The sequence below is a fragment of the Hypanus sabinus genome, chromosome 2 (assembly GCF_030144855.1).
Source record: "Hypanus sabinus isolate sHypSab1 chromosome 2, sHypSab1.hap1, whole genome shotgun sequence".
NCBI lineage: Eukaryota > Metazoa > Chordata > Chondrichthyes > Myliobatiformes > Dasyatidae > Hypanus > Hypanus sabinus.
In genome coordinates this window covers 166,183,551-166,203,827 of record NC_082707.1, presented here as the reverse complement: position 1 = coordinate 166,203,827, position 20,277 = coordinate 166,183,551, and the positions used below count along the sequence as shown (strand labels likewise).

General features: G+C 38.2%; 1 protein-coding gene across 1 annotated transcript in view; it reads left to right on the top strand.

Annotated features, from left to right (window-relative positions):
• Positions 1–15,760, top strand: part of LOC132386384 (tumor necrosis factor alpha-induced protein 2-like) — a 43,369-nt gene extending 27,609 nt beyond the window's left edge. The window contains exons 8-13 of the mRNA XM_059958636.1: positions 655–753; positions 1,654–1,780; positions 2,145–2,267; positions 5,345–5,500; positions 10,288–10,409; positions 12,142–15,760. Coding sequence (XP_059814619.1) covers positions 655–753; positions 1,654–1,780; positions 2,145–2,267; positions 5,345–5,500; positions 10,288–10,409; positions 12,142–12,298 — 784 coding nt within the window. The 3' untranslated portion in view covers positions 12,299–15,760. The remainder of the gene's footprint in view (positions 1–654; positions 754–1,653; positions 1,781–2,144; positions 2,268–5,344; positions 5,501–10,287; positions 10,410–12,141) is intronic.
• The last annotated feature ends 4,517 nt before the right edge of the window (positions 15,761–20,277 follow it).

Below are 20,277 nucleotides of genomic sequence, written 5' to 3'. Positions count from 1 at the left end.
GATTGTAAATGGAGATCTGACAAATGTGAAAGTAGATTTGGGTAGATGTTATACACATCCATGTACATTTTTAATGTGGTTTATATTCAGTAGGCATATCTTTGTTCACACTGCTTGAGGTCCAAACTCGAAAACATTGCACATATTTTCATGTTAAAAAGTCCTGAATAGAATAACTTAGCAGTCCTCAGAAAGTTGCAATTTTCTACATTAATTTAAATTTTCACCACCTTTTTTAAAAATGTGCTTTCAAGTTTTCAATAATTTCAAGATTATGTTTAATTTATTAGAGCATAATTAGAGTATAAATTATAACCATATAACAATATATGTTATATGGCTATATGGTTCTAATTTATGCTCTAATTTTAAAATTATGTTCACTTGTTCTTGATACTCCAATCAAAGGAAATTTATTGTTATCTCCCCCCTGTTAAATCCATTAAATATTTTAACATCTCGATTCAATCACCCTTTAAATTTTAATACTTAATGAATATGATAAAAAAGAGAAGTCCAATAAGTTGATCTTGAATAGTTAGGATTAAACCCCAAAATGTCTTTGAACCTGTGAGGCGATATAAATGTGTTTATATTTTGGTGATAATTTTATGTGATGCACAAAATAAGAAATGAAATGTTAATGTTTTACAGCTTCCAGCAATCTGCAGAGAACTTTGAGAAATCCAATACGAACCAAACAAACTTCATTTCCATTATTATTTTAATCACCAACTGTTGTGAAGTTTTCAGGTAAATTTGTTAAGCAGTTAACGTCATGTGTAAATTATATGAGTAAGTGTAAAACTTCTGCTCATTGATTGACATGTAGGCTAAGAAAATCCTAGTCAAATACGACTACTTCTGTGATTATCTCAAGGAGTGGTGCTGACATAAACTGGTTAATTAAAACTGAAATTGGTAAATTGATTTATTGCTGTGACGTGTACTGATGTGCTTGTCTTGCATACCATCCATACAAATCAATTCATTACAATGGTGCATTGAGGTAGTACAATGTAAAACAATAACAAATCAGAATAAAATGTTACATTTACATTGTGAATTCAGAGAGGGGATAGAATAAGGTAGATATCAGTCTGCATTGAATTTATAATTGCAGTGAAGTGGAGGGAGAATCCTCAGATTACAGGACTACACCTAACATCCGAAGGACACTGAAATATCTCTGATGTTAAAATGCTATCTTGCCATGGAAGCAGACTCGCACAAATTGCTGGATAAACTCGACAGGTCAGGCATCATCCATGGAAAGGAATAAAAAGCTGACATTTCGAGCTGAGACCCTTCCGGACCCAGATTTCACCCCTGAATTTGTAGAAGCTGCCTGTGAGATGACAGGTGTCAACATCTTGCATCCATTCAATTTTGAGCTTTTGAATTCAAAGTTATATCAAAATAAATTTCTACCAGCAGCTGTTGGAAGTTGGAGATACACTTTCATATGAAAATAATGCTACAGTGGAAATTAAAATCAGCAGAGATATACAATGGATCGATAATCTGGCAATCCTCTTTCCATTATTACCCAAAATCAAAATGATATTCAATAAGATTACCTTTGCAAATCAGTCAAAGCACAGTTTTGTTTATACATAAGAAAACTACTGCTCTTTTTAATTATATTTTTAGGAATTACATTGACACAAGTGAGAAAATCACAAATACAGAATTGACGGAGAAAGTTCGATCACTTTTGAATGAAATGGAAAAAAAGACAAAAGACATTTTGTTAAAGACTTTGTTTTGTAAATTAAAGGTAAGATGAGTACGAATCAAACAGATATGTACATAAAAAACGACTTTTAAGAACTTTATCAGTGTCAAGCTTCTTACCAAGCTTAGAAGAGTTAAATATGATTTTTCATATTGTTTAGTATATAATATACAAACACTTCACTGTGGTCAATTGATGTAATAGTCAGCAGTTGTAATTGTGATTTCATTGAAAGAACTACTTAATATTTATTGTTTTCATAAGTGTAAAAACTGTTTGATTCAGTAAAAATTATATTAAAAGATTAATTGACTTTTTCAGGGTTCCATTTTGTTAGAAGTTGAAATTTGCACTTAAGTAATTTGATTAATCCCAAGCTTACTTACTCCTTTATATTATTCTGTAGCCTTATTGTAAAAAGCTGGTGACAGGAAAATGGCTTGAGTCTTCAGAACACATGACCAAAATGCTTGGAATATTGGAGGAACATCTTACAAAACTAGAGAAATTGAAAGCACCCTTATATCAGGTGTGTAACAATAAGCAGAACCAGTAATATGACTTGAAATATTGTGACGATAATGTTTATCAAATCTACAGTAAAGATGACAATCAAGATGTGCTTCAGCTTTCTATGATCTGTCTGTAACAGAATGCTGCAGGACTACTAAAAGGTCAATATATAAATAGCTGAACTGATTTGGCAAAGAACCTCAAGTAGTACCAGAATAGTTCCACTCTAACTTGACTAGCTTCACCTAACATAGCAAATTTCTTCTCTTCTCTCAGATGGTAGTGAATTTCTGCCACCCCCCCCCCCCCAAGTGTGATCATATATTTAAGACAGAGATAGATAACTATTTGAAGGATCAACGAATTAAGGGTTATGGGAAACACGCATAGGAGTTGAGACCAGCATGGATCAGCCACGATCATGTTGAATGATGGGGCAGAATTGAGGAGCCTGGAGGCCTATCCTGCTCCTATTTTCTTGTGTTGATCTTTACCCAGGGAAGGATCAACAGCCATTTTGATTTCCTATAATGATTCCTGACCAATGACACGTACAGTCAGAGTTATAGAACACTACGTCACAGAAACAGCACTTCTGGCCCATCTAGTGCATGCCAAACCGTTAATCTGCCGAGTCCACAGTCGACATTTCAGGCAGGGCACCGAAGGGTCTCAGCCTGAAATGTTGATTGTACTCTTTTTCATAGATGCCGTAAGCCTGCTGAGTTCCTCCAACATTTTGTGTGTGTCAGCATCTGCAGTTTTTCTCTTGTTTGTAATCTGTCTAGTCCCATCGACTTGCACCCAGGCCATAGCCCTCCATACCCCTACCATCCATGTACCTATCCATATTTCACTTAAATATTAAAATCAAACTCATATCCACCCCTTGTGCTGGCAACTCTCACCACCCTCTAAGTGAAGAAGTTCCCCCTTATATTCTCCTTAAACATTTCATCTTTCACCCTTAACCCATGACCTCTAGTTCTAGTCTCACCCACCCTCAGTGGAGAAAGCCTGCTTGCATTTACCCTATCTATGCCTTTCATAATTTTGTATATCACTATCAAATCTCACCTCAATCTTCTATGTTCCACGGAATAAAGTCCTAACCTATTCAACCTTTCCCTATAATTCAGGTGCTCACATCTTGACAACATCCTTGTAAATTTTCTCTGCACTTTTTCAAAGTTATTTACATTTTTCCTGTAGGTAGGTGACTAAAACTGGACACAAGACTCCAAATTAGGCTCCATCAATGTCTTATAAAATTTCAACATAACATCCTATCTCCTGTACACGATACGTTAATTTATGAAGACCAATGTGTCAAAAGCTTTCTTTACAAGCCCACCTGCCAGTGATGCTATTTTCAACAAATTATAGACCTGTATTCCCAGATCCCTCTGCTCAACGTACTCCTCAGTGCCCTATTGCTCATTGTGTAAAACCTACCCTGGTTGGTCCACCCAAAGTTCAACACCTCACGCTTCTCTGTATTAAATTCCATCTGCCATTTTTCAACCCATTTTTTGATTCGATCCAGATCCCACTACAAAGTTTGATAGTATTCCTCACTGTCCATGACATCCCCAATCTTGGTGTCATCCGCAAATTTTATGCTGATCCAGTTTACATATTAGCATCCAAATCGTTGACATAGATGAAAAACAACAACAGACCCAGCACCAATCCCTATGACAAGCCAACAGTCACAGGCCTCCAGTCAGAGAGGTAACCATCCGTATCCATTCTCTGGCTTCTCCCACAAAACCAGTGTCTAATTGAATTTACTACTTCATCTTGAATGACGAATGACTGAACCTTCTTGACCAACCTCCCATGCCAGACCTTGTCAAATGCTTTGGAGACAGCTTCCACTAAATTACCTTAATTAGCTTTCAAGGTAATTGTCTCAAAACCCTCTATAAGATTAGTTACACACAATCTACTATGCACAAAACCATGTTGACTATCCCCAATCAGTCCATATCTATCCAAATGTTTATATATCTGATCCCTTAGAATACCTTCCAAAAACTTCCCCACTACTGATGGCAGGCTCACCAGCCTAAAATTTTGTGGCTTATTTGTAGAGCCTTTCATAAATAACTGAACAACATTAGCTATCTTCCAATACTCTGGCAGCTCAACCGTGGCTAAAGATATTTTATATATCTCTGCTGGAGCCCCTGTAATTTCTGCACTAGCCTCCCACAGGATCCATCTTGAACACCTTGTCAGACCCTGGGGATCTATCCATCCTAGCAAACACCTCCTCCTCTCTAATCTGTACAGGGTCCATGACCTTGCTGCTGCTTTGCCTCACTTCTATAGACTCTGTGTCCATCTCCTGAGTAAATATATAGATGCAAAAAATCCATGTACATCTCCTCCCATCTCTTTCAGATCCCCTTATAGATGACCATTCCGATCTTCCAGAGGACCAATTTTGTACCTTGCTCTCTTTTTGGCTTAATATATCTGTAGAAACTCTGAGGATTCTCCTTCACCTTTTCTGCTAAAGCAACCTCATGCCTTCATTTAGTCGTCCTAATTTCCTACGGCTTACGCCTCTTCTCACTGAAATTTCAATGTGCCAAAGCCTCAACTCCCCACTCTAACACTGGCCCACTCAAATAATGCCCACTCCTACAATCGCCATTCTGCTTAAACCTAACTTCTTTTTTTCACCAAGTACCTAATTATGCATAATCCAATATCTCCTCGAGAACTGTGTCTTGTTGGCTACCTCCATTTACTTCTTACTTCTCCCCCTCAGCACAATCCAATGTCTCCTCAGGAACCGTGATGCTCAAACTGCTGGATCCATCTATGTATGTGTGTGTTGTGTGAGGACAGAATTGATTGTTATTTGTACTCTCAAAGTAATTACTAAAGTACAGACATTAGTACTAAAAAGTCTGTGAAATGTATGAGTATTCATGGTATTCAAGGCAGCCTTTAGAAGGGAGATACTGTAATAGTACAAAACAACAAATTCAAAACTCTGTCTTAAATGTAACTGCTTTTATCTTCGACTGGTGTCCACAATTTATGGTGATTTTGATTTGTGTTTGTGCCTTTCAATAGGATATATTGAGGGAAATCCATAAGCAGCTCATTATAGAATACATTATAAGAATTATGAAGAAAAAGCTAAATTGCAAAACAGTAAATGAGCAGCAGAAAGTAGCAAACCAAATAAAGAATGAAGCCGAGCAGATACAGAAACTCTTCTCCTTTTATGTAAGTCTCCTTTTATTTATATAAACTTTTTTTATCCAGGTAGTTTCTGTATTTTGGTATGATAGTGGCATGTGTATCAAATACCCTCTGACAGCCAAGTCCAGCTAAGGCAGTACAATGTTGAGTTCAGCTCTGACGGGCAACTCCCGAGATGCCACAGGTGCCAAACTGTATCAGACTCTGCCACTTCTTTGGATTCATCAACTGTGTGGAGGAGTTGGAGGAGCCTACTGCATGGGCAGCAGATTGCTCTAAATATCGTACTGCCCTTGCTCGCATACTGGCTTGCGTATTGTAGACAGCTGGGACACAACATCCATGGTCGACCTAACGATGGGCCTCTCTCTCCTTGATAATCATCCTAACACTACCATAATTTTACTAATGGAATATGAATGATATTTAGTCATTAATAATTACCATGGAAATGCTGGGGAAATGCATTAAAATTGTGGAAGAATTTGTATGAAGTTGAATTTAAAGGCAGGTCCATTCATAACTCAGGGAGCCCTTATATATGATATAATCTCTCTGGTCCTCTCTGGATACCATTTGCATTGTTGCTATTTCTAGTCTTTGCATTATTTCTTCCCAGTTTTCCTCTGGATCAATTACTGGAATACACTAGCAATCACAAATTTTTTCAATATATTTCTATTTCTATTACCTTTCCCCACATGATATCTCCATGCCAGACACTTCAACCGTCATTCCACTATCCCATGTTTGAAAGTCAAATCTGCTTGATAGTGTTCACAGAGTGTCAAATTCTATTGCATTGTTTGGATTGGTTCTCTGAATGCTTTGAATAAGGATTCTTTTCTTGTTTCTCTCTTCTAATTTTCCCTTAACATTTTTCTGAACTAAGCTCAACTCTTCTGCAGCTCAACAGAAGTTAATGGTTTAGCAAAAAATTTCAACTTTCAGAAAGGAATGCAAATGAGGACCATCATACTGGACTAACTCCTCTGATAAATCATAACAATCAAAAAATGGATCTCTGATCTTGAGTACTTGCTTTTCCACAGTACATGCTCAACATAACACTTCGATGCATTTTTGAGTGATTTTGATTATGAAGTTATAAATTCTCTTACTACAGTAAGAAAATGTTGTAGTTTGTATAGTTTTTCTTGGCTATGCTCAGCTCTTTAAAGGAGTCATCACTGGCTTTGACTCTGCCATCTTGACAATACATTCATCCACTAGATTTTCAAGATTCTTCTCTAACTCAATAAACAGAATTCCAAGAATTCACCTGTATGCCTGTGACACCATAATTTTAATAGTCTGTGACTAAGAGACCATGTTCTTTGAGAGGGATAAGAATAGATGTGGTTTCCTTTGAGGGGGTTCTACAAAGATTGATTCCAGGACCCTCACAGGTTACCCAGAGACCATATAATTGTCAAAATTTGTAAATACAGGAAGAGAGTAAAGGCAAATCTTGATTTCCTCACACTTGCAATTTTCAAATCTTGCTCCTTTGCTGAGACTAGCTTATTTCACTGTCCATTAATAATGGAAGGCCTGTACATTTTCTCCTAATTTCCACCTGTACTACTCTAGGGAACATTCTGTCAAGCTGCGTGCACTATTGTTTTGCAATGTTTAATTTCCTGCTGCACCTCATATTCACAGCCAATTTCAATTTACTTTTCTATTGTATTGCAAACACGTGATACAGGATATCAGAACCAACAGTAATCAAGCAATGAATTAAATGACAAACTTCCAGGGTGATTTCATATCAGTGATCAGATGATAATCAATACTTATTTAAACTTGCTGTTAAATTTAATATATTTATCAGACTACAATGATTACTTTGTTGAACATAGAACAATGCAGCACAGTACAGGCCCTTTGGCCCACAATGTTGTGCCGACCCTTAAACCCTGCCTTCCATATAACCCTCCACCTTAAATTCCTCCATATACCTGTCTAGTAGTTTCTTAAATTTCACTAGTGTATCTGCCTCCACCACTGACTCAGGCAGTGCATTCCACGCACCAACCGCTCTCTGAGTGAAAAACCTTCCTCTCATATCCCCCGTGAACTTCCCTCCCCTTACCTTAAAGCCATGTCCTCTTGTACTGAGCAGTGGTGCCCTGGGGAATAGGCACTGGCTGTCCACTCTATTTATTCCTCTTAATATCTTGTATACCTCTATCATGTCTCCTCTCATCCTCCTTTTCTCCAAAGAGTAAAGTCACAGCTCCCTTAATCTGTGATCATAATGCACACTCTCTAAACCAGGCAGCATCCTGGTAAATCTCCTCTGTATCCTTTCCAAAGCTTCCACATTCTTCCTATAGTGAGGCGACCAGAAATGGCCGCAGTACTCCAAGTGTGGCCTAACCAGAGTTTTATAGAGCTGCATCATTACGTCGCATCTCTTAAACTGTATCCCCCGACTTATGAAAGCTAACACCCCATAAGCTTTCTTAACTACCCTATCTACCTGTGAGGCAACTTTCAGAGATCTGTGGACATGTACCCCCAGATCCCTCTGCCCCTCCACACTACCAAGTATCCTGCCATTTACATTGTACTCTGCCTTGGAATTTGTCCTTCCAAAGTGTACCACCTCACACTTCTCCGGGTTGAACTCCATTTGCCACTTCTCAGCCCACTTCTGCATCCTATCAATGTCTCTCTGCAATCTTAGACAATCTTCTACACTATCCACAACACCACCAACCTTTGTGTCATCTGCCAACTTGCCAACCCACCCTTCCACCCCCATGTTCAGGTTATTAATAAAAATCACAAAAAGTAGAGGTCCCAGAACCGATCCCTGTGGGACACCACTAGTTACAACTCTCCAACCCACCACAACCCTCTGCTTTCTGCAGGCAAGCCAATTCTGAATCCACCTGGCCAAAGTTCCCTGGATCCCATGCCTTCTGACTTTCTGAATAAGTCTACTGTGTGGAACCTTGTCAAATGCCTTACTAAAATCCATGTAGATCACATCAACTGCACTACCCTCATCTATATGCCTGGTCACCACCTCAAAGAACTCTTATCAGGCTTGTTAGACACGAACTGGCCTTCACAAAGCCATGCTGACTATCCCTGATCAGACCATAATTCTCTAAATGCCCATAAATTCTGTCTCTAAGAATCTTTTCCAACAGCTTTCCCACCACAGACATAAGGCTCACTGGTCTATAATTACCCAGACTATCCCTACTACCTTTTCTGAACAAGGGGACAACATTCACCTCCCTCCAATCCTCCAGTACCATTCCCATGGACAATGAGGACATAAAGATCCTAGCCAGAGGTTCAGCAATCTTTTCCCTCGCCTTGTGGAGCAGCCTGGGGACTTATCCATCCTAATGTATTTTAACAACTCCAATACCTCTTCTCCCTTAGTAATAACATGCTCCAGAACATCAACCTCACTCATATTGTCCTCACCGTCATCAAGTTCCCTCTCATTGGTGAATACCAAAGAGAAGTATTCATTGAGGACCTCACTCACTTCCACAGCCTCCAGGTACATCTTCCCACCTTTATCTATAATCTGTCCCATCTTCACTCCTACCAACCTTTTGTTCTTCTCATAATTAAAGAATGCCTTGGGGTTTTCCTTTACCCTACTTGCCAAGGCCTTCTCGTGTCCCCTTCTTGCTCTCCTCAGCCCCTTCTTAAGCTCCTTTCTTGCTACCCTATATTCCTCATTAGACTCATCTGATCCTTGCTTCCTAAACCTCACGTATGCTGCCTTCTTCCATCTGACTAGATTCTCCACCTCACTTGTCACCCATGGTTCCTTCACCCTACCATTCTTTATCTTCCTCACCAGGTTAAATTTATCCCTAACATCCTGCAAGAGATCCCTAAACATTGACCACATGTCCATAGTACATTTCCCTGCAAAAACGTCATCCCAATTCACACCTGCAAGCTCTAGCCTTATAGCCTCATAGTTTGCCCTTCCCCAATTAAAAATTTTCCTGTACTCTCTGATTCTGTCCTTTTCCATGATAATGCTAAAGGTCAGGGAGCGGTGATCACTGTCCCCCAGATGCTCACCCACTGACAGATCTGTGACCTGACCCAGTTCGTTACCTAATACTAGATCTAGCATGGCATTCCCCCAGTCGGCCTGTCAATATACTGTGATAGGAATCTGTCCTGGATGCACTTAACAAACTCTGCCCCATCTAAACCATTGGGACCAATCAGGTGCCAATCAATATTAAGGAAGTTAGTCACCCATGATAACAACCTTGTTATTTTTGCACCTTTCCAAAATCTGCCTCCCAATCTGCTCCTCGGTATCTCTGCTGCTACCAGGGGGCCTATAGAATACCCCCAGTAGAGTAACTGCTCCCTTCCTGTTCCTGACTTCTACCCATACTGACTCAAAAGTGGATCCTGCTACACTACCCACCCTTTATGTAGCTGTAATAGTATCTCTGACCAGTAATGCCACCCCTCCTCCCCTTTCTCCCCCCCCCCCCCCAATCCCTTTTAAAGCACTGAAATCCAGGAATATTGAGAATCCATTCCTGCCCTAGTGCCAGCCAAGTCTCTGTAATGGCCACTACGTCATAATTCCATGTATGTATCCAAGCTCTCAGTTCATCACCTTTGTTCCTGATGCTTCTTGCATTGAAGTACACACACTTTAGCCCTTCTACCTTACTACCTTTATTACCTTATTACCCTTTATTCTGCTTCTCTTTCCTCAAAGCCTCTCTATATGTTAGATCTGCAATAAATATTAAGTTATTATACCTAACAGATTGCTTTTCTTTTAATTTAACTAGACATCTGAAACTACGCATCTAGAGTCTGCACTTCTTAAAATTGCTGAAATCATCAGGCTTAAAGACGTTGAAGCTATTACAATGGAAGTTGCTGCACTTTCCCGAGACTTCCCAGACGTTCAGTAAGTCCAATCGCAAAATTACAATCACAAAACTTGAAAATGTTTCAACTGAAGTTGTTTCTTGAAGAGTGAATAGGTGGTCCCAATAAGCTCATCCTAAATAAAATATTTTGAGGGATTATTATTTAATAAAAGAAAGAGTTCATTGTTTATTAAATTAATTATATGCAAAAGACCAATTCCTGTGATGTGGTTTGAGAACATAGTCTCCGATGCCAAGGAGAGCAAAGGATGAAATATTTTTTGTTTGGCAAGTTAGACACTGAGAATCTGTTTTCTCGACTGGATGGCCTCGGACTAAGATACATTTTATCAGGCTAAGGAATTAGCCGTAGAAGACAAATTTCTTCACTCAAAATTATGAATTTTTAGAATTGTAATCCTTGAATATAAGTTATTGGACACGAGGGGGATTAAAGGATCACAGGATCAGGAGCAGAAGAGGAGTTGAGGAAGGTCTGTCAATGTCTTATTGAAGGTACTATTACATGGATGAATGTGGCAGTGTAATGCAGCAAGCAGAAATACTGCCTCTCAGATGCAGTAACCCAGGTTCAATCCTGACAGCCTTTATAGTCAGTGTAGAGTTCTCATGTCCTCGCAGTGATCAGTAAGTTGTACCTAGTGCATAGGTGAGGAGTGGGGGGTGGGTGGGAGATGGTGGTTTAAACAGTTGGGGAGAATAAAATGGTGCTTACTGATCAGAATAGAACAGGGGGTCAAAAGATTTTATTTCTGTGTTCTCTGTGCGGCTGTGAGCTCTACTCTGAGTATTCTTCTAAAAAAAAGTTGTATTTATGTATAACTCATTTTATATCCTAAGAACATTCAAAATGCTTAATAGCCAATGAATTACTTTCAAGATTAGCAGTTTAACTGGTAGATCCCACTGATGGAAAATGAGATAAAAGACAATTTATTATTACTTAAAAATGAGATGACATCATGTGACTGCTCTGATCTTCACATAATCACATGGGGTCTTCACATCCACCCAACCTAATACATTGTGAAGACACCACATTATTACAGTACTCCCTTTATTCAGCACCACAATGTCAGCCCAAATTACATATACATACAGTTTGCATGCCGAAAGAATCTTTACTTTCATAATACTCATCACAACTGAATGGTACAGTTGAAGGCATTTTTCAAGAGATTGAACAGCTATATTCATTCACATGAAAGCAGCTAAAACTGTTAAATTTGAGTCATCTAAAATTTCTATTTCAGATACAGCACTCTATGATCTAAAGAAATATTGTGACTCCATTGAAATGTGATGTCAGACTTACCACATATCAAGGTCAAAACAACAAAGAAATCAAATTACAATGATGGAAATTCTGATTCATGTCATTGCACAAAACAAGCATGACAAATTAAACATTTCTTAATTGAACAACAGAAAATGTTGTTATAGCAGGCGAAGTGAAAAAGTTGAAAACAGCCGATGGAAGTTCACTAAGTCTGAACATTTCTTTGAACACAAACATTGCCTGACCTGATGAGCATTTTCTGTTTTTATTTCAAATATCCAGCATTTGTTTACCTTTTCTTAAAAATTTCATTGTTGTTATACTGACCAATCATTCAGCACTTTAACTATCATTATTGACCAACACAATTTGATTTTTTCACTTATACTCCATATGCTGCAATTGTGATGGTTATTACAGTAAAATTATGTGCAATATTTCACTCTGATCAAATGTTCCATTCTGGACAGAAAACATCACATTGGAGCCATCTTATACCTTAAAGGGAACATGAAAAAATCAAATGAAAAGGAGATTCTGAACATTCTTAACACCCCTATGAACAATACAACCTCTTCTGTGGACTTGAAACTCTTCACCAGTTCGACAGTTCTAAAGGATCTTTGAAAGTCAAGACATCACTGGGAACCACTATAGCGGTTTTCAAACTGCAGATATTTTTTAGTCTTGTCATGATAAAGGATTCAATTGCAAGAGAATGCCTTTTCAAGTGCACATTGTCAGCTTGTCACACTTCTGATGTAGCACATTCAGACAGTATTTGTCCACCTAGATTACATCGCTGTGAAATCTTTCCTTAAATAAGCAATCTTATGGCTGAACGTCTGCGGAAAAGGAAAGGACTTGCATTTTCTACGATAACCCATCATCTCCCTGGGATGTCTAAAAGTACACTGTAAGTTCCAAGTTGTCACTGATTAACCTTAGGAAAATGCATGATAAAATTTATGATTTATCTGAATTTGATTCTAGAATGAATACATCCATTAGAGAACAGGGCTTGGAATTAGAGACAATAGAAAATCTGCAGATGCTGGAAATCCGAGCAACACACACAAAATACTGGAGGAACTCAGCAGGCCAGGCAGCATCTAGGAAAAGAGTAGAGTCGATGTTTCGGGCCGAAACCCTTTGCCAGAATTAGAGGTCAGGTTTCAGGTGGTGAGCAGTAGACAATTCACATTTAATCGCTGCTGTGACAACCCAATTCATTTAAACTTAGAGAGTAGGCAAGGAGTGACAAGTTATATTGCCAGATTTTGTTCCTGATTTGCAGGAGGAATAGTCACTTTGACTGAAAACTGGAAGACAAGCAGGCTTGAAAGAAGACAGGTGCTACAGTAATAACAGAAAATGTTAGAAACACTGGGTCGTCAGGAAGCATCTGTGGAAAAGAAGCGGGTAATATTTCAGTTAATGGCCATTCATAAGAAACAGAAAGCAAGAAAACAATTTAGCTTAGGCATTACAGATCATGTGGTTCCATGTTGGACCAAAAGGCAAAGTTCCAAGATTGAACTGCTTGCAGTCAGCTGATGTTCAGAAGATGATTTTAAAAGCATCATTAAGCTTGTCTAATGAAAGTATAGGAAATTGCTATTTCCTCTAGAAAAACTGAATGTGATGATTATTTATGATAACATCAGGAGCTCTTTGGTCAACTGCTCTATAAAAAACCAGTTTAATGATTCATATTTGGTCTGATCTTATCAAAAGTCCACTTGGATTTCCTTTGAAAAGATTTAAACAATACATATTCAAGGAGATTTTAAAAATATGCTTCATTTGAAAGATGCCATTGTTATTGTGACCCTACTGAATGAGAGAATGATTAACTGTAGATTAGACTATGCAGCAACAGTTGATTCTCTTTGAAGTGGGATCATTTCTTGTTGTGTGGGAAAAAGGTAAGTGCTCCAGGTAGGTGGAACTCTCACAGAGAAAACTTTTATCCCATTCATTTCTAAAACCTGAAGATCAGCATTCCTCCATTTATACAATGCACTTTGCAACAAAGAACAGTATCAAATTCTGTTGATGCGTATTGTCAGTTTATTATAGAATTCACAATGCTAATAACAAGGAATTCTGTAACCTATGCTATTTTTAAGCACTTACTCCACACATTGTAGGGCAGAAAAACATCTAATTATCTGTCAGTAAAAATACTAATTTATTGGCATTTACTGTCCTGCTGTTTTAAAAAAAAGTCTTGGGCAATCCTACTTCAAATTAAAGCTCTTAAATAATAGTTTCCTTTTTCTTTTCCAAAACATACTTACTTTCATTAACATATTGGAATATTTTGGAGCAGGAATTTCCATATTTTAAAAGCTGCTTCTGATGAAGTTTATTTCTCAGATCATCAGTTTAACTCAATTGAATAAAAATTTGTTTAGGTACAGATTTATTTTCATAATTTGGATTATAGAGTTAAAGGCCTTCATATTGTGTTTAATGGCAAATTTCACAGTGTGTCATATACCGTGACAAACATCATTATCAAGTGCACAAAGAACAATAGCTACAAACACTCAGCAGATCAAGCAGCAAGTGTTTCAGAACTAGACACTTTGTCAGAATTGATACTGCTTTTATTTCAGATTTCCAGTAATTGCAGTATTATTATAAATTTTCAGTGTTGAGCTGCTTCTTGAGTGAACTGATCTGTGACTACAGTATTATGGAGAAAAGATTTTTTTTAAGGAACAAAATGTACACTCGTTATTTCATTCTGAACCAATGTGCTTTTTAGTGCTTAAGTAACTTCTGGCACTTACAGAGGACATTCCATTGTCCAATATTGTAGCATGAGCTGAATGATTGTACTAAAATAATAGGCAGAGGAATATAAAATGAGCACGCTACAGATATGCATATTTCACTATCAGTCTTATCTACGCACTGTATTTTAAACATTGTTGTTAGCTCCTATAATTAACTGCACAAGAATTACATTTCAATATGGTCAACAAATGTGAACTATCTGATGCTGAGTTTCATGTAAGTCTGAAGAATTTTCTTCATATTCAGCTTAAACACCATTCAAGTTCCTCATACAGTAATTTCTTTAAAATATTTATGTTTAGTATGTACTAAATGAAAATCTTTGCATCATTTTATAATGTATGAAGAATGACACAGGCACTGAAACAGTCGTATATGTACTCTATATTCATAATAGTTTGTGCCTTAAGCAAAATGTCTTCATTTAATCTTCAAGAATATTACAAAAATAAAGCTTTTTTTAAAAAACACAATATTTATTGGAAGTAATGATGTAATAAGGGTTAACTCCAAATCACGGGATGTATTCTCATGCTTCACTACTCAAAATCACAAATGCTATAGTACTTACTTGTTCCTTGGGCTTCCCAATGTTATCATCTACTTCAAAGTTCAAAGTAAATTTATTATCAAAGCACATGTATGTCACCAAATACAACCTTGAGATTCATTTTCTTGCAGGTATACTCAATAAATCCATAACAGAATAATAACTGTAATAGAATCAATGAAAGACCGCACCAACTTGTGTATTCAACCAGTGTGTAAAAGACACAAACTGTGCTAATCCAAAAAGAAAGAAATAATAATAATAAATAAACAATAAGTATTGAGAATATGAGGTGAAGAGTCCTTGAAAGTGAGTCCATAGGTTCTGGGAACATTTCACTAGTGGGACAAATGAAGTTGAGTGAAGTTATCCCCTTTAGTTCAAGAGTCTAATGGCTGAGGGGTAATAACTGTTCCTGAACCTGAAAGTGTTGGTCCTAAGGCACCTGTACCTTCTTCCTGATGGCAGCAGTGAGAAGTGAGCAGGACCTGGGTAGTAGAGGTCCCTGATGATGGATGCTGCTGTCCTGCAAGAACATTTTATGTAGGTGTACTCAATGGTGGGGAGAGCTTTATCTGTGATAGACACGGCCATATCCACTACTTTTTGTAGGGTTTTCTGTTCAAGGGCATTGGTGCCTCCTTGCTAGTCTGTGATGCAACCAGTCCAACAAGGCACTCACTACATCCATAGTGTCTGACTGGATAACTTTGATTTACACACAGTACTTACTCTGTATCTTTAATATCAAAATCTATTAATTTTTTTAATTTCTAGGAAATTATACATTGTAGTAAAATGTTTGTTGGGCATTATTTGAGTAGCATAACTTCATCAGAATATAAGTGAAGTTAATACAGATATACCTGGTCAGATAAAATGTCAACAATGCCTCATCACTTCCTTGCTAGACTGATAAAATGCACAATGAACCAAAATCTGTAAAATGTTGCAATTTTGCTGCTCTCTGCAAATGTTTATTATGCATTTAATTTGAATTTGTGGGTTTGTGATTAAGAAATATTACATGATACCTTTTTGTATCAGTTTTTCTCAGTTCACTCAGAAAGTTATATATATTTGCACAGTAAGAAGAATGCAAGCTCAAGCTAATCTTTGTATTGAAACTACTTCAAGTCAAAATAGATGGTTCACAACCATGGTTTTAAATTTGACAAGGTGGGCTCCTTAATGCATCTGACACCTAGAGTATTATTCATGTCAGATTGCAATGTGATCTTTCTTTGTACAGAAAGAGACCAATATCTTTTGTTCTCTTTACAAATCCATAAGTGTGCTACACTTACACTATGCAGTAGAGTGCAAAGTGACCCCACTATGCCCATCCGGTGGCACTGAAAGATTTTCATGCCGCTTTGCAGTGAGTAGGGGCAGCACGGTAGCACAGGGACTAACGTGACAATTTATGATGCCAGTGATCTGGGTTCAATTCCCGCCATTATCTGTACAGAGTTTGTATGTTCACTGCATGATTGCCTGGGTTTCCCAGAGGTGTTCCGATATTCTCCCGCATTCCAACTAGATGTCTGGTGAAAAATACTAAGTAAATTGTAGGCATGCTATGTTGGCACCAGAAGCATGGTGACACTTTCAGCTGCTCGAGCACCTCCTCAGACAGTGTTGGTCATTGATGCAAGTGACGCTTTTCACTGGATGTTTCAATATATATTTGATAAATAAAGCTAATCTTTATCTTTAGTGAATAACAATGCCATGCAAAGATAAATAATTGAACTAATTTTGCAGGTTTGTAGAAATATAGTTATTTACAACACTCGAAGAAACAATGGTGTCATACCAGCAGGAAGAGCTATTCATTCTTGGAGCTTAAAGTAAGATGTGGAAATTTTTCCATATGTATATTGAAAGGATAGAAATATTTGCTTGGGCAAATAACATTGATAAAATAGACAGTGAAGTTACATACAAAATAAAACTAAATATCTATATGTTGAAATCAAACTTACTTGCGCTCCTAGCATCCATTTAAGAAAACAAGAGAGAAATGACCAAATAATTTTGCCCCGGCACTACCAGAGAATTTAAGTTCTGGGTTTGGAGATCAGAGCTGATAACCTACAATGCGCTGAAAGATTGCTGCAACATTGCAACTTCAGAACATTTCTGCAGTTCCATTCCATGTTAAGTTTCTGATGTATCTGATGTGCAATTCCACGAATGAGTGAACTATAGTGGGAAGTCTAAAATCAAATCCAAGTCATATGCAAAATGCAAGTCCGGTGGGAAACAGTTATCCATTGTTATGGGAATCATATGGATGTGCATGTCTGTCCAAAGTGTTTCAGCTGCTGTGTAAAGGTGAACAGACACAGCAAACAATGGCAGACAAGCAATGGAGTAGAATATAAGAGAGGTTTACACCACATTGGGATGAGCAAACAAGGGAAGGAGAATTTAGAGCAATTTCAGAATTAAAGTAAAAATTAAAAACTAATACATTGACGTAGATATTGACATAGCTTGCCTTTATTAGTTGAGGAATTGAGCTCAGGATTCAGGAAGTTATGCTGCAGCTTTGTAAAACTCTAGTTAGGCCACTTCTGGAGTACTGAATTCAATTCTGGCTACTCGTTAAAGGAAGAGTGCCAAAGCTGGAGAGAGGGTGCAGATGAGGTTATAATGATGCTATCTTAGATTAGAAGATGTGCAATAAGGAGATGCTGAGCATGTTTGGGTTGTTTTCTCTGGAGTGGCAGAGGTGGAGAGGAGATCTGATAGAGATTTATAAGATTATGAGAGACATAGATAGACAGCCAATAGCTTTTCCCCAGGGTTGAAATTTCTAATATCAGAGGGCATGCATTTAAAATGAGAGGGAGTAAATTTCGAGGAGATGTGTAGGGGAGTGTTTTTACACAGAGAGTAGTGGGTGCTTGTACTGCCTGTGTGGAGGTAGAATTCAAATGATTGAGGCATTCAAGAGGTTCTTAGGTAGGCACATGACTGTGCAGGAAATGGAAGGATATGGATATTGTGAAAAGGTGTTCCCAATCAAGGCTTTTAGTTCCTGCCTAATTGCCCTCATGACTTGCCCTACTCCAATTTAAGACTCTCCCACCGGACTGTCCTTATCTATAGTTATCCCGAAAGTTAAGGAGTTGTGTCACTGTTCCCTAATTTCACCTACTGAAAGATCAGTCACGTGGCCAGGCTCATTACCCAACACCAGGTGCAATATGGCCCCTCCTCTTCTTGGACCGTCCACATATTGATTTAAGAAACCTTGCTGAATCCACTTAACAAATTCTGCCTCATCTAAACCCCTTACACTAAGTAGGTCCCAGTTTATATTAGTGATTGAAATTCCCCCAAGACAACAACACTATTATTTTATGTATTTCCGTAATCTGAATACATACCTGTTCCTCAATGTCCCGGTTCCTACAGTACATTCTCATCAGTGTGATTGCAATATTCCTCTTCCTGAGTTCCACCAAATGGACTCAGTGTCCAACTCCACCGTTATGTTTCCCCTGAGTGCAGCTGTGCTATTGTCCTTGATTAATATTAAGACATAAAGTAGCAATCAAAATTTCCAACAATCTATTGTATTAATTGTATCAATTTTTAATCAAAAAATATAAAATGAAACAGAAATGCTGGAAACACCCAGTATATCTGGCAGACTAGCCTAACTTCAACTATCGCTTCACTTACACCAATTTCAGACCTGAAATGATCAGCATTTTCAGAGCAAAAGCTTCAGGTTTAAGGTTATTAAGACATAGAAGCAGAATTAGACCATATGGCCTATGGAGTCTTCTCTGCCATTTAATCATGGCTGATTCTTTTTCCCCTCCTCAGCCCTAATCCCCAGCCTTCTCCCTGTAACCTTTGATGCTGTGGCCAATCAAAAACCAATCAATGTTTGCCTTAAAAACACCTAATGACCTAACCTCCACAACAGCCTGTAGTAATAAATTCACAATTTCACCATCCTCTGCAAATTTCTCTGCATCTCTGTTTTAACTGGACACCCCTCTATCCTGAGGTTGTGCCCTCTTGTCCTAGACTCCCCCACCATGGGACACATCCTTTCCATATCTACTCTGTCTAGACCTTACAACATTCAAAAGGTTCAATGAGCTCCCCCCACCATCTTTCTAAATTCCAGCGAGTACAGACCCAGAGCCATCAAATGTTCCTCATATGATAACCCTTCAATTCCTGATATCATCCTTGTGAACCTTCTCCAATGCCAGCACATCTTTTCTTAGATAAGGAGCCTCAACAGTGCCTAATAAAGCCTCAGCATCACACCCCTGCACTTATATCTAGACCTCTTGAAATGAATGCTAACATTACATTTGCCTTCCTCACCACTGACTCAACCTGCAAGTTAACCCTTTGCATCTCAGACTTTTGGATTTTCTCCCAGTTTAAAAAATAGTCTGCACATTTATTTCTACCAAAGTGCATGACCATACATTTTCCAACATTGTATTTCAATAGGCACCTCTTTGCCCATTCTCCTAATTTGTCTAAGTCCTTCTGCAGCCTTCCTATTTCCTTAACACCGCCCACTCCTCCACCAATCTTCTTATCATCTGCAAACTTGGCAATAAAGCCATCTATTTTATCTAAATCATTGATAAACAGCATAAAAAGAAGTGTCCCAACACTGACTCCTACATAACATCACTAGTCAGTGGCGACCAACCAGAAAAGGATCCTTTTAGTTTCACTCACTGCCTCCTACCAATCAGCCTATGCTCTAACCATGCTAGTAACTTTCCTGTAATATTATGGGCTCATAACTTGACAATCTTACACTCTGTGCATTGAGTTATAACATTTTGAGTGCTGTATTTGCTATCCTTTTTGATTCTGCATCCATAATGCACTAACACTCACCCTACTGGCTGCAATTTTGTCCTATCATCTACGTGCCCTTCCTGACAGTCAGACTGCATGCTATCTTTGCTTTTTCACTAACTGTCCTATCTTGAGACCCTTCACTCCGGTTCCCATCCCCCTGCCAAATTAGTTTAAACCCCCTCCAACTGCTCTGATAAACCTGTCCGTGAGAATATTGGTCCACCTCAGATTCAGGTGCAACCCGTCACTTTTGTACAGATCATACCTCCCCCAGAAGAGATCCCAATGATCCAAGACCCTGAGGCCCTGTCCCCTACACCAGCTTCTCAATCACACATTTATCTGCCAAATTATCCTGTTTCTTCCCTCACTGGTGCGTGGCAAAGGT